Genomic DNA, 27420 nt, shown 5'->3' with positions numbered 1-27420 from the left:
TTTTTCGCCCTATAGGACGCACCGGCCCATAGGACGCACCTAGATTTTTGGGGGGAGGGGGAGAAATAAAGAGGGAAAAATTATTTCCCCCCCCCCAGGCGTGGGGCTGGGGTGGGGGAAGCCCGAGCTTCCCCCGACCCCAGCCCCTAGAACAGGCAGCTCTCCGCAAGCCGTGGGAGCCCGGCGCAAAGTCGCGCCAGGCTCCCACAGCTTGCGGAGAGCTGCGCGAAGCCCGCTCTGGGAGCATGCGGGGCTGGGGGCGGGGGAAGCCCGCCGCCAGCCTCCAAACCACGTCGGGAGACAGCGGGATGGCGCGCTGCGCCTCCCCATTGTCCCCCGAGCTTGCGGGGCTGGCGGCAGGGAGAAGTGGGCTTCTCCCCGCCGCCAGCCTCCAAACCAAGTTGGGAGACAGCGGGATGGCGCGCTGCGCCTCCCCGCTGTCCCCCGGGCTTGCAGGGCTGGCGGTGGGGCTCTCCAGGCTTCAGCGAAAGCCTGCATTCTCCCCATAGGACGCACACACATTTCCCCTTCATTTTTCGAGGGGAAAAAGTGCTTCCTATAGGGCGAAAAATACGGTATCTCTTTGAAATACATTAACAACTTGGGGGGTAGTTTGATCTGTGCATGCACAGATTGAAAGTACTTGCATTGAATGTGATGTGTGATTGAAATTCCATGAGCATACATTGCTGGCCTGTGCATAATGCATGGTGCATTCTCCGTACTCCCCTCCCCTGCTGAAGCTAAGGCATGCGTAAGGACAATTTGTGCTTATTGTAGCTGAGTCACATGAGTGATTTTGCTATAAACATCCCACATAACATAACAACCACCACCTTTATTTTCCTTCTCCTCTCTCCCAAATGATTTGTACCACCTCAAACTGTCAACCCTTATCCTTTATGGATATGGTTTTGGAACTAAAACTAATGTTGGTGACTGAAGAAGACAGTACAATTAGAATTGAGAATCCGCTATGATTAACAGCCTGCTAACACAGACATCTTAAAGAGCTCCATTGCTGCCATGTGATATCTGAGTAGAGAGGTAATTCCTAGGCTACTTGAGTATTTGTTTTTATCAGTTTTCCGAAGACTGATGCCCTGACCTACAATAAAGGTGGCCATTGCAGGTAAAGATTTGCAGACAAAGGGCCCTGTGCTTCATTCTCACTGTCCCTTTGATGTTGATGCCTGGTAGTGCTGATTAGAGGAACGTGCTGTTGGCCGATGGGCTCTTCTGCAGGAGAGCTGTGATCTCTTCCTGAATGGGTGCAAAGCTAATGCTGTGATGGAGCATTATGTGGTGGAGAGGAACTGCTGGATCCTAAATTGCCCCAGTTTGTAGAGAAAGGTCCAGTCTGGGCTTGGAGCTGGTGTGGCATGATCCCTACAAAGCTGCCGCTCACCTTCTGCCCTGACGGATAGGAGCTGGCAGGGCTTCTTATGTGCTGGTGGCTTTGCCACTTCTGTTGTCCCCAGCCACTCATTAGGATTGATCTGCCCACCTACAATGTCCCATTGAACTCAGGTGGACATGGCATAGGAACGCTCTGTAAAACTGGCAACTGGTAACGTTCTACAGCCACTTTGCGCTTTAGTTTGTATGGATTTATTAAAATGTTCTGATTTTAGGAGGAATTGGTGGCTATAATCTGGGCAAAGAAAATGGAAGTTGATCCATTACAGCACACTGACTCACTGGCGAGAATCTTTTTCTTTCAGTTTGCAAAGTCACAGCTTCTGTGACAGGTGAACCTGACAGTTGAAGATGTAGCCTGAAAGAACAGCTGTAAGGGTAGTAGGCACCCTATACAGTAGTGTCAGAAGTGTTTTCAGTGATGAAACAAGGCAAACATGGTAGTCTGAATCAAACCTAACAGTTCCTCTTTCTTATTTTGTCTAGTTTAGCAGGTCATCCGCAAGTACTAGTACTGTTTTGTCTTTTTTTTTTTTAAAGGCTTTTGATTTTGAGGATAAATACACTGTTAAATTGTTGATATGTGTTTGACAGATTAGATACTGATCCTCTGGGAGGAAGAAATACCTTGCTTTCCAGACAAAGCCTTGATACATGTTGTTATATATGCAAATATCTTACAAGTTGAAAACAGTGTGTGCTGTTCTTGAAGGCTAATGCCGTTGATGTAGAAGAATAGCATTATAATTGCTGTCTAGTTTTGTTGGTTTTAACCATTCAACAATAGCAACTATCTGAAGGGATGAGAAATCTCCCCACTTTCCTTCTTTCCAAATGGAGGCTAGGAACACTGTCTGGAGCAGATGATTCTGAGTTGTGTGCTTGTTCTTCTGCATGGTCTTTCATGTTTTCAGGTAATGAGGTTTATAATAATAATAATAATAATAATAATAACAACAACAACAATATAATAATAATAATTTATTTATTTATTTATTTATACTCCGCTCATCTGGCTGGATTTCCCCAGCTACTCTGGGAGGCTTCCAACAAAATATTAAAAATACAATAAAACATCAGACATTAAAAACATCTCTAAACAGGGCTGCCTTCAGATGTCTTTTAAAAGTCAGATAGTTGTTTATTTCCTTGACGTCTGATGGGAGGACATTCCACAGGGCGGACGCCACTACTGAGAAGGCCCCCTGCCTGGTTCCCTGCAACCTCACTTCTCGGAGTGAGGGAACCACCAGAAGGCCCTCAGAGCTGGACCTCAGTGTCCGGACTGAACGATGGGAGTGGAGATGCTTCTTCAGGTATACAATTTATAGAATTGTAGAGTTGGAAAGGACCATGAGGGCCATCTAGTCCATCTCCCTGTAATGCAGGAATTTTTTTGCCCAATTTGGGGCTCTAACCCATGACCCTGAAGTTCAGCATCTCATGTTCTACCAACTGAGATATCGCGGTGCAAGTTTTAATGCTGTGTTTTCATTTAGTGGAGTGTCAGTGATAGAATCATAGAATTTTAGAGTTGGAAGGCACCACACGGGTCATCTAGTCCAACCCCCTGCAGTTTAGGACTCTTTTGCTCAACATGGGGCTCAAACCCATCACCCTGACATTAAGAGTCAACTGAGCTATTCCAGTGAGAGCCATATAATTTTCAAGTAAAGCAACATTTGCTTGCAAGAAGGAAGGTGTTGTTACTGTACTCTATACTTGTGCAGTGGAACCTCGGGTTACAGATGCTTCAGGTTACAGACTCCGCTAACCCAGAAATATTACCTCGGGTTAAGAACTTTGCTTCAGGATGAGAACAGAAATCGTGCTCTGGCGGCGCGGCGGCATCAGGAGGCGCCATTAGCTAAAGTGGTGCTTCAGGTTAAGAACAGTTTCAGGTTAAGAACGGACCTCCAGAACAAATTAAGTACTTAACCCGAGGTACCACTGTATTCTGTACTGTTTATTACAAAACAGATAATTGAACTTATATTTATTTCATCTGCCACTTAAGAGTTTTTAAGGAATGTTAATTTTCTTTTCTTTTTTTGGCGAGTGGGTGGGGAGAATTCTCAAAGTTTATGTAATTCTCGTAGCCACTTGTAGAGTTTCTGAAATTCTGTTCTGAGAGCCTATTCCAGCAAAGCAATTATCAAGGGAGCTATTATAAGGATATGTTTATTAGAAAGGTTTCAAAGCATACAGAAAATAACACGATTGTGGGAAAACCTTTCAACTTGTTCCCTGAGCTTAGGTGCACTGCTGTGAGCTGGAAGAGCATTGTGGGTATTGATATGCAAATAAAGAATGGATTTGAAGCCTTCTAATAGACAGAGTGGGTGGATGATGGAAACTTCAAATGCCAAGAAAATCATTTAGTACATATTCTATACTGTAGCACATTATCTTTTAAAGTTCAGTGTTATTGATTGAGTAGACACTTTCTAGAGGCCCACCTCTTTTAGATCCCCAAGTAACTGTAGTAATGTGAAGATCACAGTGTATAATGTAACTCGTTTTGTTTACATAGAGTGGCTGTAGGTTTTTTGAAGGTGACATATACCACCCTCCATATACCACAAATTGCAAAAAGAACCTAATAAATTCTCTACACAAAGTTGCTCGCAAATTTATAAAGATACAGGTTTGGGTGAACTGCCCCCTCTAATTGAGTAAAAGAGGTTTAGTTTTTACATTTGGTAGAATGAAACTGCAGTCACAACTCTTCTAGACTGCTTTTCCACTTCTGTGTTTTAAATAATTTTTCTTTTGTGCACAGCATTTACCGTATTTCATCTTCAGCTAGATCCTCCACCTGAGTAAGATTGTCTTCCATAAACACGGTTTTAACAAAGAGTCCGTAAGTGACTGGAGGCGGGAGTTGATCACGGTGTGGATTTGCCAAGTGTGCCTTCCTCTTAGCACGTTTCTCCCTTGCGTCCTGAGTTCGAGTGTCTTCACAGTCCATGGCACCTTTGGTAAAGGCTGTTCTCCAATTGGAGTGCTTGCAGGCAAGTGTTTCCCAATTGTTGGTGTTTATACTACATTTTTTAAGATTTGCCTTGAGACAGTCTTTAAACCTCTTTTGTTGACCACCAGCATTATGCTTTCCATTTTTAAGTTTGGAATAGAGTAGTTGCTTTGGAAGACGATCATCAGGCATCCACACAACGTGACCAGTCCAACGAAGTTGATGTTGAAGAATCATTGCTTCAACACTGGTGATCTTTGCTTCTTCCAGTATACTGGTATTAGTTCGCCTGTCTTCTCAAGTGAGGTGAAAATTTTTTTGGAGACATTGTTGATGGAATCTTTCAAGGAGTTGGAGATGGTGTTTATAAGTGGTTCATGTTTCACAAGCGTACAGTAAGGATGGTAGTACAATAGCTTTGTAAATAACCATTTTGGTTTCCTTGCGAATATCCTGGTCCTCAAACACTCTGCCTTCAATCGGGAGAAAGCCGCACTCGCAGAGCTCAGGCAGTACTGCATTTCAGCATCAGTGTTGACCCTTGTGGAAAGATAACTGCCCAGGTAGGAGAAGTGATCAACATTTTCCAACGTTACACCATTGGGTTGGATTTGTGGCGCTGCAGAGGGGTTATTTTGTACTTGTTGGTGCAGTATTTTGGTTTTTGGGATGTTGAGCGATAGGCCAAGCTTTTTGTAAGCTTCTGCAAAGATATTTAATATGATGTATAGAGAGAGGAGTGTCCAGTCTTGTGAGACACAACTACAGTCTGAAGCCAGATGATCACCACATTTGTTGTTTGTGAGATGTGTTCCTTTGTTACAGAAAGTTGAGAGATGTTTTCTCTTTTAAATTCATTGTAAAATTCTGATTTTATTTTAAGATGAAACATTACATTTGGGGATAAACTTTCAGCCTTATTTTAGAGTGGTTGCTAACTTCAGTGCGAGGTGCAAAGGTTAGCAAATGTCCCAACTTTTCCTATTGTTTCTATTCTAACCCCCCCCCCCAAACAATTCTGGGTCCATGCACTGTGATTCTTCAATGGGTTGATCATACAGAAAAGTAGTAAAATATTGTTGCTTCACTAGGACAGTGGATTTTTAAAAATACAAAAAGTGTTTTACAAACATGAAAGGAAAAAATGCCAGCAATGTGTTGGTCTGACCCAGCCTTCCCCAACCTGGATCTCTCCAGATATTTTGAATTACAAGTCCCAGCAGCCACAGCCAGCTTGGCTGTTCTGGCTGAGGCTGATGGGAGCTGTAGTCTAAAGAGAGTTCTCAGTTGGGGGAGGCTGGTATAATCTTATTAGTCTGCGAATAACTATTTAAGGCTAACATGCTGCAGACTAGGCTTCTGCCATCACCTTTACAAGCAATACCACTTCCCCCCCTCTCTCTCCTCTTCCCCTTTAACATCAATTCTGAGAAGAGTTCTGTTGGTTGATTTTCGACTTTTAGCTGCTCCATGAAAGCAGCATTAAAATTTCTCTGAAATCTGAACAGATTTATGTGCTGAAATATTTCCTTAGTTTCCGGTGAGTCAGATGTGTTGATGAATGACCACGCAGCTGGGGAGAAAGCACTTCTTTGCCTCCAAGTGGAACATTGACGATCAAGGGGAGGTGGGTGGCAGAGCAGCTTTAGCTATTATTGAGTGGCATTTTGGTGAGTCATGGACTTGAAACAATAACTCTGGCTTTCCTGTTTCACCCAAATTCCACGTTGTCAGTGGTGCTTATGCTCCCAGTAAAAATGTTGACTCCATATGAGCTGAGGAAAGGTCATGGGTTTGGAGGAATGCCCTTTCTCACGGCTCTCATTCAGACAAAATGATACATGGATCCTGATACTGAGGGCATGGGACAGTGTGAGGGTTGTAGCCTGATAGACAATTCATGGGAAACCTTTATTTCTAATAAACAAATAGAGACACAACATTCTCTTACTTCTGGCAGCCGGGGTGGAGGTAGAGAAGATGCAATAATTCTATAGATACAGAGAAAGCTATTCATTCTAATGAATAATTTGGTTTATAATGTTGTGGAAAACAAGTCATTTGGGAGTAGCATTTAAAGTGGTCACTTCAAGTGTTTAAATGTGGGTTGTCTGTAACAAAAAAAACCCCTTCCAAATAACCACATATATAGCTTGCCTTCAGTGGAAAGCCCATCTAGAGCTGGTGTACAAACCAGAATCCCAGAGCTGGCTATCCGTAGGATCTCCATCTTGTCAGTAGTCTGTTGTCATTTATTAGCTCTTGTTCTGTCACCAGTTTAGGACATGCCCAGCCTCTCCAGATCAATATGTTAAAGAGAAATAGGGCCAGGTATCACTGGCATACTTGTGACATCTTGCCCCAAATCTTCTAAGAACTACTCCCATTAGCTTCATATAGAAATCAGTCGCCACCCCAATCTCCACAGCTTGTGCAAGGTTCCAGGGGTTCCAGGGTTCGTGTTTCCTTTGGAAATGTGGCACAGTGGAGACTGCAGTATCTTTAGGATATATGGTTTATTTACACAATTACTCAGGTTGTGTATGAGCATACTTTGGAGGGGTTCCTAACATTACACTCCAAGCAGGTCTCTTGCTTCTTCCATGGGCACAGCAGCCTTGGATTCAAAACAGAAATCAGCCATGTTCTCTGTCTCCTTTTATAGTCTGTCACTGTTTTTGCTAGCGCTGCACTGCCAGCTGCAATTCTAAAAACTAACTGGTCTTACTGCAGTGAGGGGGGAAAGTATTTGATCCCCTGCTAAATTTGCCCGGGAAAAAACCCCAGAAACCCAGAAGACAAAAGTCAGAGATTTTTTTTTTAAAATAAGATATTTATTAAGATTTTTTAAAATATTACAATAAAAATGAAAAAAAATGACAAAAATACAAAATAAAAATAGTTAAAAACACACAGATTTTCCATTACTTATTTTCCTTTGACTTATTTCCCGGACCTCCTCATACCTCCCTTTTTTGTATTCCACTTCAATCTGTTGGTTCAGCAAATCTTTAAAAGTAATAATATTAAATTTTTACCTATTTATAACCCTTTTTTCATATTCCCTTAAAGCATTACAGCTGGAAACCACTTAATTACTATCCAACATCATTCTAACATTCATTAATTTTACAATATTTCTGTAGATAATCTTTGAATTTCTTCCAATCTTCTTCCACCGACTCTTCTCCCTGGTCTTGGATTCTGCCAGTCATTTCTGCCAGTTCCATATAGTCCATCACCTTCATCTGCCATTCTTCCAGAGTGGGTAGATCTTGTGTCTTCCAATACTTTGCAGTGAGTATTCTTGCTGCTGTTGTGGCATACATAAAAAAAGTTCTGTCCTTCTTTGGCACCAATTGGCCGACTATGCCTAGGAGAAAGGCCTCTGGTTTCTTTAAGAAGGTATGTTTAAATACCTTTTTCAGTTCATTATATATCATTTCCCAGAAGGCCTTAATCCTTGGGCACGTCCACCAAAGGTGAAAGAATGTACCTTCAGTTTCTTTACATTTCCAGCATTTATTGTCGGGCAAATGATAGATTTTTGCAAGCTTGACTGGGGTCATGTACCACCTGTGTATCATTTTCATAATATTCTCTCTTAGGACATTACATGCCGTAAACTTCATACCTGTGGTCCATAACTGTTCCCAGTCAGCAAACATAATATTATGTCCAACATCTTGTGCCCATTTAATCATAGCAGATTTCATCGTTTCATCCTGAGTATTCCATTTCAACAGCAAGTTATACATTCTTGACAAATTCTTAGTTTTGGGTTCTAACAGTTCTGTTTCTAATTTTGATTTTTCCACCTGGAAGCCAATTTTCTTGTCCAAATTATATGCCTCCATTATCTGATAATAATGAAGCCAGTCTCGCACTTTATTTTTTAGTTTCTCAAAACTCTGCAGTTTCAGTCTATCTCCATCTTGTTCCAAAATTTCCCAATATTTCGGCCATTTGGCCTCCATATTGAGCCTTTTCAGAGCTTTCGCTTCCATCGGTGACAGCCACCTTGGGGTTTTGTTTTCCAACAAATCCTTGTATCTTATCCAAACATTAAACAATGCTTTCCTGACAATATGGTTTTTAAATGCTTTATGCGCTTTGACCTTGTCATACCACAGATATGCATGCCATCCAAATACATTGTTAAAACCTTCTAAGTCCAAAATGTCTGTGTTTCCAAGAAGTAGCCATTCTTTCAACCAGCAAAAAGCTGCTGATTCGTAGTAAAGTTTAAAGTCTGGCAGGGCAAATCCACCCCTTTCCTTTGCATCAGTTAATATCTTAAATTTTATTCTGGGCTTCTTTGCGTGCCAGACAAATCTAGAAATATCTCTCTGCCACTTCTTGAAACAGTCCATCTTGTCCACAATTTGCAATGTTTGAAACAAAAACAGCATTCTAGGCAATACATTCATTTTTATCACAGCAATACGACCCAACAGTGAAAGCTTCAAATTTGACCAGATTTCTAAATCTTTTTTCACTTCCGTCCAACATTTTTCATAATTATCTTTAAATAAGTTCCCATTTTTGGCTGTCATGTTAATCCCCAGGTATTTCACTTTCTGACAAAAGTCAGAGATTGATGTGCATTATAATGAGTGAAATAAGTGATCCCTTTGCAAAAGATGACTTAGTACTTGGTGGCAAAACCCTTGTTGGCAGTTACAGAGGTCAGATGTTTCTTGTAGGTGGCCACCAGGTTTGCACACATCTCAGGAGGTATTTTGTCCTACTCCTATTTGCAGATCCTCTCCAAGTCAGTAAGATTTCGATGCTGATGTGTAGCTACTCAAACCTTCAGCTCCCTCCACAGATTTTCGATGGGATTAAGGTCTGAAGACTGGCTAGGCCACTCCAGGACCTTAATGTGCTTCTTCTTGAGCCACTCCTTTAAGGGTGCCTTGGCCATGTGTTTTGGATCATTGTCATGCTGGAATACCCATCCTTGACCCATTTTCAATGCCCTGGCTGAGGGAAGGAGGTGCTCACCCAAGATTTGACAGTACATGGTCCTGTCCATCATCCCTTAAATGCGGTGAAGGTGTCCTGTCCCCTTAGCAGAAAAACACCCCCAATGCATAATATGTCCCCCTTCGTGTTTGACAGTGGGGATGGTGTTCTTTGGGTCGTAGGCAGCATTCCTCCTCCTCTAAACACGGCAAGTTGAGTTGATGCCAAAGAGCTCAATTTTAGTCTCATCTGACCACAACATTTTCACCCAGTTCTCCTCTGGGTCATTCAGATGTGCATTGGCAAACTTGAGCAAGGGGACTTTGCGGGCTCTGCAAGATCTTAGTCCTTCACGGCATAGTGTGTTACCAACTGTTTTCATGGTAACTATGGTCCCAGCTGCCCTGAGATCATTGACATGTTCCCCCTGTGTTCTGGGCTGCTTCATCACCATTCTCATGATCATTTCAACTCCACGAGATGAGATCTTGCATGGAGCCCCAGACTAAGGGAGGTAGACAGTTATTTTGTGTTTCTTCCATTTGCGAATTATTGTACCAACTGTTGTCACCTTCTCACCAAGCTGCTTGGCAATAGTCTTGTAGCCCAGTCCAGCCTTGTGCAGGTCTACATCCTTGGACAGCTCAGTGAGTTAATTAAAGGTAAAGGGACCCCTGACGGATAAGTCCAGTCGTGGCCGACTCTGGGGTTGCGGCGCTCATCTCGCTTTATTGGCCGAGTGAGCTGGCGTACAGCTTCCGGGTCATGTGGCCAGCATGACTAAGCCGCTTCTGGCGAAACCAGAGCAGTGCACGGAAACGGCGTTTACCTTCCCGCCGGAGCGGTACCTATTTATCTACTTGCACTTAGACGTGCTTTTGAACTGCTGTAATTACCTCTCTGCTCAGGGCAGGGCTTCATCCATTTGTTGGCTGGCACATTCTCTGCCTCTTAATATTCTGCTTTGATGGCTCACCTCCAAGGCTTTGTTCCCATAATGGCCCACGGTCAGTGAGCTATCACCAGGCTGGCGTGGCTCTTATTTTTAACATAAGCTGTTTGGCACAGTTTAATTCAGGGGTCGGTAAACTACAGGCCGCAGGCTGGATCTGGCCCGTGGACGGTCAGTGGATCGGCCGATTCTGTTTGTTAATTTTGTTCTGTTATTTCCCCCCCGGCGCTGCCATTTTTTCCAGCGTCATCCCCCCCCCCACACCGTGGTGCCTCCTCCTGGCTTTTCCCCACCCTGTGTAGTGGAGGAAGGGAGCTGGGCTGAGCACCATTTTGGGCAGCGCTTCTCTGAAGCCAGCCAGCCCTTTCGGGCCGCTCGTCCTGCCGCCGCCAGCCTCTGCCACTTGCAAGGGCAGGCGTTTTGCAGCCTCGTTTTCTTGGAGAGTTTGACTAGGCGCTTTGCGGGAGCTTTGCGCGCATTACTTGCATTGCTCAGCTTGTGCTTTTGCTCTCTCGCTCTCCTCTCTCGCTGCTTGCCTGCCTTCTCCTGCTATCTTTGGAGGTGTCTTTCAGGGGATGAGCCGGTGGGTTCTCAGTACTTGGGAGGCTGTGGCAAACCGGAGTTTGAAATGGACCTTTTTGCCTGGTGGCGCATTTCCTCGTCAGCGTTCGTGGTCCAGGAGAGAGGGTGGCGGCCTGCTGTTGTTTTTGGAGAGCTCGGGGGGGGGGGGGAGTGGCGGCAGGCATTGTGTGTGTTTAAATTCCTGCTCAGGAAGAGGCTGTAAAATGAGCCACCAGGAAAACTTCCTCCCCTTTCCCTGCTCTTGCTTTCGGCCCTGCCTAAAGTGATACAAGGTCCCCGAGAGCTCTGGATTTGGCTGACCAGGGAAGGCACCGAGGCTAAGGGGAGTTCAGTGCAACCCTCAATCTCAGCCCCCTCTTCAAATATCCCGGGCATCTCCCCCAACTTTTTAAACTGCGGCAGATCTGACGCTTTTCAGCTATCCCAGATGATATATTTTGGAGACCTTTGGGGTTTGGCTTTTCCCCCTTTTTTGTCCACTTTCGTCCCTCCACTGCCGGCACCGCCAGCAGCACCATAGGTAGGCAGGGGGAGGGGAGGAGCTGGGGCCCCCTTCAAAAAAAGTTTGCTGATCCCTGGTTTAATTCCCCAAACCTTGATTAATTTTAACTTTTGTTGGACCCAAGAATTTAGGGTGTCTCACACCCCACAAACTCATAACTATATTAAATAACATTGGGGACAAAATCATGTTCCGTGGCACTGCACAGTTCAGCTGTCAGGGGCTGAGGCACAATCATCCAATACTACTCTTTGGAACTGGTAGAAGCAAAACCATCATAAAAGGTGCTCCCAACCCCTCCCTCCTAGAGGCTGTACTTCAAAAATCACTGGGGGAAAATCCAGAAGATTTGTACTCCCCCTTTTCCTCATCCAAACAAGTCCTCCATCAGGGAGACCAAAAATTAGTTCTCTTCCAAAACTGGGCCTGAGCCCAAACTGGAATGGGTCCAGATTATCATTTTCACCAAGGAACACCTGCAGCTGAACCACTACCATCCTCTTGAGCACCTTGTCCCCCACAAAGGTGTCTCAGTGACAAGGTGGTAGTTAGTATAAATCTTTGTCTAGGGTGGTTTTTTTTAGTGCTCACACCACTACCTCCATCAAGGAAACAAGGAACAGTGCATGAAGTAATGGCACATTCACCACACTCTGGATCCACTTGATCAGCACTCTGTGACTGGCATGAATATGCCAGGATGGGCACAGGTTGAGAGAGTCTTGTCCCATCTCAAGCCTCAATACTGAAACTGACCCCACAGATACAGATAGGTAGCCGTGTTGGTCTGCCATAGTCAAAATAAAAAAATCCTTCCAGTAGCACCTTTAAGACCAACTAAGTTAGTTCTTGGTATGAGCTTTCGTGTGCAAGCACACTTCTTCAGATACCCACAGAGTTGGACAGTTTAGTATAGCAGACTTATAAATGGTGTCACTCAAGTCTACATGATTTTTGTTTTCAAATTGTCTTACAAAAATTTTCACAGAGGGCCTCTGATGGCTTCCAGACTGGGTTAACTGGGGTAGATGATTGAGGAGAATAAAAATAAAGGCTCCAAATACAATTTATTGAGAATAGGGTGAAGCAGTGGATTCCTGGATAATTACTGTGTTCATATGTGTCATTAGCTATTATATAGCCTTGGGCTCGCACATTCCTCACTCCCCTTAATGTGTGATTGCAGTGGATGTGTCTAGGAACTGGGTGAACAGTTTTCCTGCCATTAACAAAAAGAGAGAGTGTTGGGTAGGGTAATAAAGATGGGAGTAGCAATATGTGGTGGTTGGCTGAAATAGAATTCTACAGATGTTTGGCAACAGTTTCTGGAGTCTGAATATTAATAGTATTGTCGGGGCTTGATATAAACTCTGGATATCTCTGAGCTTTACATTCCTTTCCCTGGAGATTAAGCAAATCTGAAGCATGCTGTCATTCAACTCCTCTGAAATTGCCAGAGAGTTCTTGGGCAACTCTAACTTGCCATGACAGCTATTGTTACTACAGTGGTACCTTGGGTTACATACACTTCAGGTTACATACGCTTCAGGTTACAGACTCCGCTAACCCAGAAATAGTGCTTCAGGTTAAGAAGTTTGCTTCAGGATGAGAACAGAAATTGTGCTCCAGCGGCGCGGCAGCAGCAGGAGGCCTCATTACCTAAAGTGGTGCTTCAGGTTAAGAACAGTTTCAGGTTAAGTACGGACCTCCGGAACAAATTAAGTACTTAACTTGAGGTACCACTGTACATGCTTCTTGCTGCTTTTCTAATGAGGACTTTGTTGGACTTCGTTTGGAGGTACACCAAAAAGTTTTTAAACATCACACCCTAAGTTTATGATTCTAGATTCAGGTAGGTAGCCGTGTTGGTCTGACGCAGTCAAAATAAATAAATAAAATTGTCTAGTAGCACTTAGTTGGTCTCTAAGGTGCTACTGGACAATTTTTTAAGTTTATGATGTTCTTCAGAAGTTACAATTGCTTGGAAGCAAGGTTTTATTGTCTTTTTGCACAAACCCAAATATTTCTAATAATGTTTGAGCAACACACTTATTCTAGAACAATCGTATTATTTGTAGCCCTTGTAGGTTGAACATCTATTTTTCTGTTGTTTCATTCTGAGTTGGTAATATTTGTTAAGTGCTTGTGCAGGTTCAGATAGAGCCTGGGGTCCCCAAAGGACTGCCTGTTCCATCATAAACTTCTCTGTCAACTGAAATCTGCTTTGGAGACCCTCCTGTATGTCCCCATTGCTGGCTTTGTTGTTCTGTTTTCTGCTGAGCTGTTCAGGTGCCAGGCTGAGCATTGAAAAGCAGATACAGCTGAAGGAAGAAGTAGGAAAAAGCATTTCTCTTCAACTTCCTCCTTCAGGTCTGCATAATTTTTTAGGGGGTGGAGGGCAGAATGTAACCACCTTTCATAGTGAAGAGGGCGGGCGTGGGTTTTTTAAGAAGCTTCATGGGTGTCAGGAGAAGTCCTCAAGGGCACCACTGCACCCATGTGGCAACACCAGTCTGATACTAAGCTGATAAATATTGGAAAGCCAATAAATATTAAATTCAGCAAAGGCTCCTAAGGCCAAAGTGCACATTCACAGAGGAGGCTGCCTTTTGCTTCTCTGCAGGATTTATCTTCCTGGTCTTGCTGCCTTCTAGTCGCCCTTTCCTGGCGGACTGGTAATTGTGCTACCTTTGTGCACTGGTTGTGACTGGATGATTCAATCCTTCTTGTTGTGCTTTTGCCCCAAAATTACTCAAAATTACTCCAAAATTACTGAGAGCCAGTGTGGTGTGAGAGCCAGTGTGGTGTAGTGGTTAAGATCGGTAGACTCGTAATCTGGGGAACCGGGTTCGCGTCTCCGCTCCTCCACATGCAGAAAGCTGACCTGGGCTAGTCACACTCCTCTGAAGTATCTCAGCCCCACTGTTTATTGTGGGGGAGGAAGGGAAAGGAGAATGTTAGCCGCTTTGAGACTCCTTCGGGTAGTGATAAAGCGGGATATCAAATCCAAATTCTTCTTCTTCTTCTTCTCTTCCTCAGTGGAGTTTTCCTGTTGTTCAACCGCATGAGTGCCTAATATCAATCAAGGGGCATTCCATTTGCATTCAGAGGATGCACATTTCTGAGACGAAGTAATTATTATTCTCTTTTATGGTAAAAGTTTTCAGGAAGTAAAACAGGTACAGCTAAGTTAGAAGAAAAATGTGCCTCAGTTGTTCAGAGAAAGCTGACTTGCAACCTTAGGGCACTTTTTATGTGACCCAGAAGCTTAGCATTTTGAGAGACCCTACTGTCATTGTGTCAAAATTTAGCTGTCATAGTTACTGGGGCAGAAAAAATTACTAGAGGCTTGTAAATTGTGCTAAGTAAACAGAAATGCAGGTCATTATGTTGTTCAGTTCTCATGATCTATTGAAGTTCATAGGTCAGGATTTTTTAGTTAGTGACAAATTATCTGCATTTTTAGCAGGGGTGAGGATATTAAGGCCTGGGAGCCAAATGCAGTCCTTCAGGCCTTTCAAACCAGCCTTTGGGCTTCCTCAGCTCTTGCGGGCTGCAATGTGTCTTGAACTGTAATCATGGCCTTTGACACTTGGAAGGCATATTTTTAGGACCCACACTATTCTTGTGATTGTAATTTGTTTTAAATTGATATGACTTGCTCTGGAACCTTGGAGTGAAGGGCAGGCAGATCAATATGATGATGATGATGTGTGTGTGTGTGTGTGTGTGTGTGTGTATATATATATATATATATATACACCCACCCACCCACCCACCGTATTTTTCACTCCATGAGACGCACTTTTTTCTTCCTAAAAAGTAAGGGGAAATGTCTGTGCGTCTTATGGAGCGAATGCATGGTCCCTGGAGCCGAATTGCCCAGGGGCGAAAAGCAGATCATGCTTTCTTCTTCTTCTTCTTCTTCTTCTTCTTCTTCTTCTTCTTCTTCTTCTTATTTTTGAAAGAGGCAAGTGGGTGTTGAAACAAAGCCGCTGATCAGCAAGTGATCGGGGACAGAGATGAGGCTGCTGGTAAAGGAGGCTGCCTGGGGTGGGGGAGGGGGGGGAGAGACAGCGAACTTGCAAGGAGAGGAGACAGGAATAGGAAAGCAATGAGGGGAGAAATTAGAAGAAAAGGAGGAGGAAAAAACTGCTCCAGCTCGGGGAGGGACGCGATAAAGGAGGCTGCCTGGGAGGGGGAGGTAAAAGCCCATGGATCCTCAGGATTTTTGCATTGAGTCATCCCAAATTCACCATCACATCACATAGCATGTCCATGGCTACAGCCTGCACCAAAAAAACCATGCATCTACTGTTTCCTGGGGCCGCAGTGGCGCAAAAACATGGTTACAAAGCACGGATCCATATGGATCCTCAGGATTTTTGCATTGGGCTACCCCAAACTCACCGTCAAATCACATGTCTGTGGCCACAGCATGAACCACAAGAATCATACATCCACTGTTTCGTTCAGAATATTTTTTTTCTAAAAACTAGGTGCGTCTTATGGAGCGAAAAATACAGTGTGTGTGTGTGTGTGTGTGTGTGTGTGTCTACACACACATTCTGCGCTGCTTTTGAGAGTGGTGTGCTGAGCTCTTGGGTGCCTAGGCTTGTGGACCACCTTGGGTCACCCCCAAAGGTAAGTGCCCCCAGCGGTGCCCCTCCCCTCCTAAGCACGCCACGATTCATACGTAATGCAAAAAGTCAAAATGTTTCTGCCATGAAGTACATGGGGGTTTGGGGTTTGTTTGTTAAACATCTCAGGTGTATTGGGGGTAGGAAAACAGCACTCTCTCTGGAATCTACCGTAGTCATAGTGAATAGTGTGCTATGAGCTAAAACAGGTCTGGGAATGAGACTGAGATGGATTCTGAACAAAGATATGAGAGAGAGAAGCTAATGTGCCTTCTTTTAAAAAAATATTCATATATATCTGCAAACTACCTTATTCACTAGCACTAGCCTACAAAACTCAAATGGCTAGGCAAGATTTGCACCATTAGCTATGGAGTTGTGCACTGTGTGAAGGGGTTGAATTAACTTTGCTGTGATTAAACTTTAATGTTTTGTTGCTGTTCTTTCCTTCAGTGTGGTTGTTGACAAGGGACTCATTTCCAATTTTATATTGTCTGAGGCTATTGGCCACTTTAGTGAAGAAAACTCAGTAATACCATAAGTGGGATTAATTAGTGCAGTATAGTGATTTTCATCTGCTCAATTGTATTTAGCTTGATTGGATTCTTTCCCCCCATTTTCCTTGTAATTTGAATATTTATCTAAGGGGTTGTGAACCTGTGTATGGTGAACGTGCTGCTTTAGCGTACAATTCTGTTCAAATTGTGTCCCCCTTCCCTTCCCTCTCCTCTCTCAAGCTGTGAACCACCTTCTCTTCTTAGTTCTCAGAAAGCCTACACTTTCAAGCCATTCATAAAAATAAGCATAATGCCTTTCTATAGAGGGAAGCATATTTTTGTACCTGTTCCCAGTTCAGAGCTCTTTGGTATGCCAGAAAGGAAAAAAAAAGAGCTGAGCTTTCAGGAAGAGAACACGCATATAGGAAATAAATTCTTCCTGCCTACCCAAAGGGTTTTTGAGCTCAGCCAAATAGTCTGTACTTCCATGTATGTCTTTTTAGTCTGTCTGCTAGCACTGAGTGTTCCATTTTCCAAGTGACTCACTGTGAATACTCACTTTTGGGGGAGGTAGTGGAGGGAGGAAGCAGAAGAGTGGCTTATTACACAGATTATTCCGCAGATATATTTGGCCTGATTTTAAACATATGGGCTGCAATCATGTCTGTTGCTGTATCTCTTCTTTTTCTAACACCCCCCCCCCCATGCAGTCTTAGGCAAAAAACAATTTGGCTAATGCTGCTGTGACATTCAGTTTTGGCACTAGTGCAAAGCTTGCATCCTCCCACCCTTTCAATGAACATGCTCTGCCTAGAAATTCTGTTGCATGTACCAGCGTGTTCAGTTGCTTGGAAATGGGATTCTAAAGCCAGGCTCTGGTGCTTCGCAAGGTACTTTATTTTTTAATAAGGACAAAAAAAGTGCGTGACAACCCTTCAAGTTGGCACAGGTTGCAATCGGAAGTGTAGACTGTTCTGTTTTCCAGCCATGACTGATGCTCTTTTTTCCTGGGTCAGCCATGTGGTAGTCTGGGCCAGTCTGGGCCAGCTTGACCTGGAAGGCTCATCATTTTTTTCCAAAGTATCAATGCAAAAAAAGACATTGGTGTTTCTAGACTAAAGTTATTGTAATACATTTTTGCATGCAAATTTTATTTCAGTAGTGAGCCATAGAAAGAACACGAACTGCTCAGTAGCCCCCTTCTGCAAGAGGATGCAGGTTTAAAGCCACATCCGTGCTCAGCCCCCTGGCCTCCCCCCCCCCTGCAGAAGGCTGGACCAGTTGAACAGAAGCAGGAAGGTGTTGGGGTCTGTCACCTTAATTGCCATATTTGGGCGGAGACTGGAGCACAGCAGTGAGTGACCATTGAAAAAGGCAGTTGAAAAGCCTCTGCAGAGAAGAGCTGCTTCTCTGTGTTGGCATCTTTGCCCTGAGTCCATATGTAGCTGCTCCTGCCCCCTTTTCCTAAAGAGAACATTAAACTGTCAAACTCCCATGTCATACAAGATAGGCTAGTAAGAGTATCTTTATGATAGATTGAATTGTTGTAAGACGCTCTGGAAGCCAATCCTGGCTTAAAAGTAAGGTTTAACCCACCCTTTCCCAACTTAGTTCCCTTCACATGTTGGTTGACTTCAACTCTCATCCGTTTCTGCCAGCATGGCAATAGTCAGGGAAGATGAAAGCACTAGTCCAAAACATATGGGGGTGCCAGGTTGGAGAAGCCTGCTGTAAATAAACGACAGGTCTTTTTTTTAAAAAAAAAAAGTAGGAGCCACAGTATATCTCAGACTTAAAATATAGTAAACTCTATTTACTGTTAGTACAATAGAGACCTTTAGGGGTTTTCTTAGCTTGAAATACAAGGATTATAAATAAAAGTCACTCCAAGCTAAAATCAAATAACCAACTGCAAATTGATTGCCTGTCTCATGATCAATCTTTTATTAGCTCTCTGTTTCTCTAATAATAGAAAGGGTTTGCTGTAGAAACTTTCTGAATCCAAATGAGAGATACAGTCATACCTCAGGTTGCGAACGCTGCAGGTTGCGCGTTTTAGGATTGTGGACTGCGCCGAACCCGGAAGTACCGGAATGGGTTACTTCTGTGTTTCAGCGCATGCGCAGAAGCGCAAAATGACGTCACACGTGTGCACAGACACAGCACTGTGGGTTGCGAACGCTGCGGGTTGTGAACGGGCCTCCCGCACGGATCACGTTCGCATCCCGAGGTATAACTGCATTTAAGTTCCTTGGTGTACCATAAAAATAACTTAGGACATATTTTGTTTATCTCCTAAATAATTGTTTTGAAATGTTTTTCAATTGTAAAATTCATTTTTATAATTTTCTGCGAGAAGAGATTCTTAGAAAGGGAAGGGAAGGTGAAGGAAGCCAGAACAATTGTCTCAACTCCTCCTGATTGTTCCTTTTTGTTACATGTCTCTCATCTTAAATATCAATCTGGGCACCAGCTCTCTCTGGTATATATGTAGCTGGCATAAAATCTGGTGATACTCTTGCTTTTCCTTAGCAGCAGAGTCAGGCAGTCATGACTGCAGGGCTTTTAAAGGGTTGTTCTTATAGCATACTAATGAAAATATAAAGTCAGTGCCTGGCTATACTTTTGGGGGCCAAAGAACAAGATCAGGCAGCTTGTTCAGCATGGAAAGGTGTAATGAGAATATTGTGGCCCAGAAGATGCATACAGGCAGCTCCTCCACTTGCATGTGATCTACTTGCGCACAACCGTGCACACATGCAGTGCTGGTAACCTGGAAGTGGAGGAAGAGAGCTGGAAAGTCCTTGTGGCTCACGAGGAGACCCTCCCCAGAGCTCAAAGACTTTCCAGGGTGCTCCCCACTTATGCACATTTCACTTATACGCCCCCCCCAGGGGTCCGGAATATAACCCACATCAGTGCGGAGTTGCCTATATAATTCTCATGAGCATATTGGGTATCATACTGTTGCTGGTTGAATTCTGCAATATAGTCTTAATCTTGAAATAGTTGGACTTAAAAAGAAGGAAATATTCTTTAAAAAATATTGATATGCTGCATCTGGACATGATGCTTAACAGTAGTTTTGTGTGCTGTGAATAAGCCACAGCAAACTTTGCTCTCCCTTCTCCTCCCACATGGCCAGGAGGTTACTTCAGAAGTTTCCACTTTTGTTTAACTATGGTTTGTTGCTTCATCCAAACTGACAAAAAGGCTACGATTAATTATGGTTTGCATAATAGTTTCAGGTTGACTTTGTTTTAAATCATCAGTCATCAGTTTCATGAAACAGCAAACCATGGTTTAGCAAAAAGCAGAAGTAAAACCATGTGAACTCCTGTCCACACAAGAGAGGAAAAAGTAGCTCATGAACCTGATGCTTGCCGCAGCTCATTGTAATTCATTTAATTTACACTGAACTGGGGTTTGGCATGACGCTCAAACGCAGCTGTAGACACGTTTAAGCAATGTGAAAAAAATTAATGGATTTCTGTGTTTGGTCATTTTCAAGTCACAAGGAGTAGAAACATTTAGAATTATGGATATATGATGAGTATGCAAGTGGGATGCCCCCCCTAAATAATTTTTATTAAAGATTTCGTAGTTTACAAAAGCATGTGCATTGTCTTTTTTCAAGTTGTGTTTTCCACAGATCAGTTTCATTTGTTGTGAGACATTCTACAGATCAGTTTCATTTGTTGCATGCAGTATTAGGCTGGGAAGGAAAGAGGGGGGTGGGTGGGGGTGGGTTAGTTAAACTGAAAACATAATCAAATCACAATTGAAAATGTAGGTGCCCATTGATGACAATATATTAATAATACCAAATACCAAATCCTACCGCTTTATTCCTGAGTGAGGATTATGAAGCGGGATGGGGGAAAACTTCTCTGTTTGGTGAGAGCAGTGCTGACAGTTTGTGAAAATGGGCCACCGGAAATGCTTTGGAGACCTTGTTTTGAATTGTGAAAAACACTTAAAGCATAGAGCCCAGCCAAATCATTTGGGCATATATTGCACTGGCAGGCAAATTCAGGCTCTTTGAACAAATATCAAAATGGGCTGTAGTGGTTTTGATCAGTGAAATGAAGAAAGGAAGAACACTTGCTTTAGATATTTTTCTGGCCTTAATTAAAATCGCACAGTGCTTCTGTAACATCTTTGAAGGTGATGCATGTATGTCAGATGGTAAGTGGCTGCAGAAATCCTTCTAAAGATTTAAAGCCAAAAGCCCCAAGGAAGAGCAGAATTAAATATGGGAACCTACAAGGATATTACATCTCTGCCTGCAAACAGAAATCTCTCCAGTGATGTGAGGTAGAGCTGCTGAGGACCTTGTGTATCTTTGCAAAGCAAAAAAGATTTTCCTGCCAGACCCTGTTTTTGTGTTAATCCCAGTACATAAAGTCAGTCCTAACTGAGTGGCTTGTCAGCATTATCAGGATCTGTGCGTTTGAAGCCTGGTCCATCCTGTACGTATGGCTGATTTTTGCTGCAAGTATGAGGTGACTGTACTATGGCTGTCTTGTGTGCCCAGTTTAACATGGCACCACACTTTGTTGGGAACCAAAGGGGCCATTGTTATGCCTCCCTTCCCCTGTAGGTGGAGTGTCCATAGATTGCCTATTTAAAATGCTGCCTGCGTAGAATGTTAAGATGCCTTGTAATCTTCCATGTACAGAGAGACTTGGAAAGAAGACTTGCTAAATCGTGTACTCATGGGCAGATAAAGGGATGCTCTGTTTGCACAAGATGTTACACTGTCTTTGGGAAGGCAGGCATGTTGGCTTATGTTGCTGGCAGCTATGGAAGCTGGCAGCTAGGCTGGCCTATCTGGCATATAGCCAAACCGGTTGATAACAATGCCTCCAATTTTTTATGAAATATGTATATCTGTTTGTTTTTTTTAATAATATTTATTAAGAATTTTAAAATTACAGAAAAAACAAAGAGAAAAAGAAGAAGAAAGACAAGGGCAATCAAACAATACAAATCGATAAAAATCAAAATCAAAAAACAAAAACAAAACACATAACACATCAAAATCAGAAAACAGAAATAAACCACAAAAATTTAAAAACAGATCCAATATTCCCAAATCCTTAATTGTCATTACCTTATTTCATCGACCTCCTCACACCTCCCTTTTTTGTATTCTAGTTATTAATTATCACAGCAAATCCTTCCCATTTTTCATAATATTCTGTCATTAAATTACCTTAATCTATTTTAACCTTATCTTACTATAAAAAACCCTAAAACTTAAAACTTAAATCTTATTTATGCCAATTTCTCATAACCATAGCATATTCTTGCATAGTTCTTTTTAACATTTCTGCTAAAGCCAAATAATTTCGTTCCAACATTTTTCTAATACTCATTAATTTTACAAAACAATCCTAAATAATTTTTTTTAAAAAACTTTCTTCCAATCTTCATCCAACGTCTCTTCCTCCTGGTCCCAGGTTTTGTCAGTCCTTTCTATCTCATCCATCTAGTTCATTAACCTGGTAATCTTATGTCCGAGGCCCTTAAGTCTCTTCCATGTCCCTTCTGCAGATCTTCTTCATATTTATACGTGTACTTTACTTTGTCTCCTGGTCCTTTCACTCGTGGAAACTCCAGCTTGACAGTATTTTTGTCCCTTCTCGACAGATCAGCCCCTTTTCCATTAGTCCACACTGAATTCCATGTGGTATTTAAAAGCATGTTTCAAGGTCCTTCCAGAGTTGAGGACCCCCACAACCCCAAACTCCTCACGGCCAATTGCCAGACTTGAAAAGTCAAGACATCCCTGCATAGGGGGGTCTATCCAGCCCCCCATCTCCAAGCCAAACAAAACTCTATCTCTCCAAATCTGGCTTTTTCCAAGTTCATTTGTCAGATCCAACAACTCATGTTCCTGCTGGGCCACAGCTCCCTCCATCTCTGCCACCCGAGGTCCAGCAACAACCTCCTCCCTCATCTGATCTGTCAGAGCACACTCCTGAGTTGATTCCTGGGTGGGTTCTATATAGATACCCACTGCCTGTCCAAAATTTCTAATCGCAACAGTCATCAAATCCGTCTTCTCATGTAACTGTTCCAATAAAGCACTTGTCTTGCAGAAAGCACGCACCAGAGCCTCTGAGTACATTGTTATGCAAGGTCAGAAGTCTGTTCCCATGATCTTAATCTGTTGCAGCTGCGAAGCTCCCCAGTTCAAATTTAATAACAGTTTCACAAGCTCCCTCTAGGGGAAGAACTTCTATTTGTATCCATCTCTTTTCTTCTTCTTTTTTTTAACAGCAGATCTAACAACAAAGTTTCCTTTTTCAGATATTTTGTCAATATTTGTTCCTTTAAAATGCGAAAGAGAACAATGGAATCACTATGTTTCTCTTCTTTTAACTGTCTGTCAAAAACATTTGTCTATAGTCAATGAACTTCCCAAAAACGTCTGTCCTGACACCCCGCTCCCAGGTTCAAGATGGTGGAAAATTACTTTTCTTTACACTCTCTTCTGCAGGTTTAAACAATCCGGAAAAAATCCCCCCTCTTCTCCTGCTTCCGAAGGGGGTTCAATAATTTTAGATGATGAAAGTTGATCCTTTACAAACGATTTTCTAAACTCTAGTTTGCCATGTCTTTGCTTTAATCTATCTATAAGAAACGGAAGGCTGACTTCCTGTTTAGACCTTCCCGCTTCAGTGCCAAATTAAGAGGAATTTCTTAATCCAATTTTCCGTTCTACTCACAGATCGTTGTTTAAAGTCCAATTGTCCAAATTTGATCTGCTCACGGGTAGTTGTTTTTGTAGCCAAATTGTCCCAGGAAAAAGGTAGCGCTCTCCGGCAACGGCTGTGCGGCTTCGCTCCACGGAAGAAGCAGTTGACTCTCAGCACTGCGCCACTAGCCCCTCTTCGCTCCGGAGCCCGTAATTGGGTTCCTTTACGAATTGGGGGGGGCGCGAAAGGTGCCCGCCGAGTCCCATGGTCACAGGCTTCATTCGCCTGTGATTTTTTAGAGGGTCCCCGCTTCGCCGTAGCGGAACAGACCCGTTTTCCGTGGAGCCAGTCCCTCCGGATCAGAGGGAATCCGCCATTACCGATGGCGCCACCCCGGAAGTCCGATGAAATATGTATATCTGAGCTCTGTACCTAGGTACCTTTTTGCCACTGAAAGTAGAGGCACAACTATCATTTCGATCTCCAGCTGCTGAACTGTTTCCATAAATGGCCATAAATGGTTGCTAGCTAGATGTGCTCCCTAGGAGAGATGCTTTTTGCATGTTTAACCTTAGTACTGTTGTGGATACCAGGAGAAGTAATGAAAACATTTCTCCCCCAATTTTATTTCTCTTTTAAGCAGAACCAACTTCCATTTCCCACCAGGCACAGAGCCAGAAAGCTTGTTGTCTTTGAGTTTAATGGTAGAAGGAGCATGCCATTATGACAATGCAAAATAGCCCAAATCTAAAAATAAATAGTTGGGCATTTTAAAGTAGTGATTTAATACAGCCTTGTATTGAAACTCATCCAATAGCCCTAAGTGACCAGGTATTCCATGTAGAGAAGTGAGTGAGCTGGCAAAGGAGGAAGAATTGCTCAATTCCTTCTCTGTCTACTTGGTTTCATTGCTGGCCCATCCCTCAGCTGCCCTTCCCCTACTAGCCTTCTAAGAGGCAAGCATCTTTCATTTCTATGGTGGTCACAGATGTGTGTTAGGAAATCCCTCTTCTGCAGCAAACAGGTAAACACTTCTGGGCTTACTTAAAATCTTGATTTAATACATAAATTTCATACAAAAAAATTGCAAAGTGCCCATTAATTTGTTCTCATGCCTGCGGTTTGTGGGCCAAGCGCTCACACAGCCTCTTTAAAGAATAAATTACCGTATTTTTCGCTCTATAAGACGCACCCGACCATAGGATGCACCTTGTTTTAGAGGGGGAGAACAAGAAAAAAAAATCTCTCCCTCTCTGCTCAGCGCCCCTTTAGCGAAGCGGCAGGAGAAACGGAGCCCCTTCCATTTCTCCTCCCACTTTGCTGAAGGGCGCTGTGCAGCTCTCCCTCTCTGCTGAAGCCAGGAGAGTCTTGCTCTCCCGGCTTCAGCAAAAGGAACCCGAAGCCTTTGGAGCACAGCGTGAGGTCCCGCTGCGCTCCAAAGGCTCCAGGCGGCTATCCCTGAAGCCTGGAGAGCGAGAGGCGTCGGTGCGCACCAACCCCTCTCACACTCCAGACCTCAGCGAAAGCAACGCGTAGCCTCCGGAGCGTGGAGGGAGCGCTCCCTCTGCGCTTCGGAGGCTTTGTGTTGCTATCGCTGAAGCCAAGGAGCCTGCCTTCGCTCCATAGGACGCACACACATTTCCCCTTAATTTTTGGAGGGGAAAAAGTGCGTCCTATACAGCGAAAAATACGGTATCTACATATTTTTCTTATTTTCAAAGGGTGTGCTGAGCTATGCCCCATTTCAAGCTTTTTTTCTTTTTTGGTAAATCAAGCATGAGTTTAATTGGTTCTGACTAGACTTGCCACATTTTGGAAATGAGCAGGCAAATTTCCAGTTCTGTACTTTCTAGGCACTGTATATATGTATGTGCTTCTGCATGGAAGTATATTTCCCATCTTCATACCAGGGCTGCTGCCACTCCATAGTTGGCCAGATTTTGTTCCAGGGGAAAGGAAGGAGAGAACTGGAGAATGTGTTGAGTGGCTGCTAAGCAACGATAATAGGATGCAAAGTGTGAAGTATCATTATAAAATCGCATCCCATGTTGAACTGTAACCTCTCTGGTGATTTTGTGTGTGTAGGTTTGCCATCTTCTTTTTACAGCCGTAGCTGGGAATACCATTGTAGCCACAATAGAATATGTCTGGCGGGGCTTTATTGTATTTAAAGAATTTTTTTGTGGGGGGGAGATGTTAAGTTACACAGAGCAATTTGAGGGTGGCCGCTACTAATGATTTACGGATTATTATTATTATTATTTTCGTTTTTAAATTTTTATTTAGTGGCAGCTTTTTTCATTTCTCTCTTCCTTTCGTCATCCTGATATATGGCTTTACTGATCTCCACTCAGCTTAATCCATTGGTAATATAGAAGTCTTACTTTAAAAATCTTCAAATTTTAATATTTCCAGGCTCATGAATTTATATGGCATCTTCAGGTTTTTAAAAATAGGTATGGTGCACATATTTTTTCTGCAAAGCATTTTCTTTCTAGCTGCGGAATTGTAGACATTTATTGCATGGTTTGGGACTTTGTCAGGGCTTGAATTGAGGCCTAAGGCTAGGATTGGTGGCTGTCATCTGTCTCAGTCTGCAAAAAGGATCAGAACCAGGTAATCAAACGTTACTGAAACTCTTATGAACAAAAATAGGTCAGTAGCCAAGGACTAGGAATGTTACTAGGAATTCCTAGTGTTACTAGGAATGTAGAGATCACATCCAGGAATCCAAGCAACATTTTGTGGCACTTTGGAAATGGCAGGAAATAATAATAATAATAAGAATAATAATAATAATATTGCCCTATACTTGTAGGACAAAGTACAATGTAAAAAGTAGTAAAACATAATAAAAATAATTAAAACACTTAACAATACTAATGTGTACAAACTAATAACATTTCCCAACAAAAGCCCGTAAACGATACCTTGGCCCACAAATAAAGATACAAAATCCAAATTAACTTATAACATTTTAAAACACTTTAAAACAACCCCCCACCAAATAAAACACCCATCCAAGTTAAAAACTCATTCCTGTTAAAACCATAATTGTAGCACAAGGGGGTTGGCCCACGCCTTCTTTCACCGCTTCAGTGGTGGCACTGCTGGGGCACCCTGCCTCCAGGGCAGGCAGGCTTTATAGAGCTGCCCCAGCACACCTAGCTGGGGTGCTTCCCGTGCTTCCTGCTTGCCCAGGGTCCTGGTACCTGCCCTACGTAGAATCATAGAATCATAGAGTTGGAAGAGACCACAAGGGCCATCGAGTCCAACCCCCTGCCAAGCAAGAAACACCATCAGAGCACTCTTGACATATGGTTGTCAAGCCTCTGCTTAAAGGACCTCCAAAGAAGGAGACTCCACTACACTCCTTGGCAGCAAATTCCACTGTCGAACAGCTCTTACTGTCAGGAAGTTCTTCCTAATGTTTAGGTGGAATCTTCTTTCTTGTAGTTTGGATCCATTGCTCCGTGTCCGCTTCTCTGGAGCAGCAGAAAACAACCTTTCTCCCTCCTCTACGTGACATCCTTTTATATATTTGAACATGGCTATCATATCACCCCTTAACCTCCTCTTCTCCAGGCTAAACATGCCCAGCTCCCTTAGCCGTTCCTCATAAGGCATCGTTTCCAGGCCTTTGACCATTTTGGTTGCCCTCCTCTGGACACCTTCCAGTTTGTCAGTGTCCTTCTTGAACTGTGGTGCCCAGAACTGGACACAGTACTCCAGGTGAGGTCGGACCAGAGCAGAATACAGTGGCACTATTACTTCCCTTGATCTAGATGCTATACTCCTATTGATGCAGCCCAGAATTGCATTGGCTTTTTTAGCTGCTGCGTCACACTGTTGGCTCATGTCAAGTTTGTGGTCAACCAAGACTCCTAGATCCTTTTCACATGTACTGCTCTCAAGCCAGGTGTCCCCCATCTTGTATTTGTGCCTCTCATTTTTTTTGCCCAAATGCAATACTTTACATTTCTCCCTGTTCAAATTCATCTTGTTTGTTTTGGCCCAGTTCTCTAATCTGTCAAGGTCGTTTTGAAGTGTGATCCTGTCCTCTGGGGTGTTAGCCACCCCTCCCAGTTTGGTGTCATTTGCAAATTTGATCAGGATGCCCTTGAGTCCATCATCCAAGTCGTTGATAAAGATGTTGAATAAGACTGGGCCCAAGACAGA

The 27420-nt window shown here is 43.2% G+C and overlaps 1 protein-coding gene across 8 annotated transcripts in view; it reads left to right on the top strand.

Annotated features, from left to right (window-relative positions):
* The window catches only part of HMG20A (high mobility group 20A), a 64602-nt gene that overhangs the window by 7329 nt on the left and 29853 nt on the right, over window positions 1-27420 (top strand). For 3 of the 8 annotated variants that reach the window (XM_081021582.1, XM_081021581.1, XM_081021580.1), the window contains exon 1: window positions 4374-4433. The exons of the other annotated variants lie outside the window; for them this stretch is intronic. In XM_081021582.1, coding sequence (XP_080877708.1) covers window positions 4389-4433 — 45 coding nt within the window. In that variant the 5' untranslated portion in view covers window positions 4374-4388. Of the gene's footprint in view, window positions 1-4373; window positions 4434-27420 lie in introns of those variants that run through there. 8 annotated transcript variants of the gene reach the window in all.

The sequence above is a fragment of the Podarcis pityusensis genome (genome assembly GCF_964106645.2).
Source record: "Podarcis pityusensis genome assembly, chromosome: 9".
NCBI lineage: Eukaryota > Metazoa > Chordata > Lepidosauria > Squamata > Lacertidae > Podarcis > Podarcis pityusensis.
The sequence above is the reverse complement of the archived record's forward strand: the minus strand, read 5'-3'. Positions and strand labels throughout refer to the sequence as shown.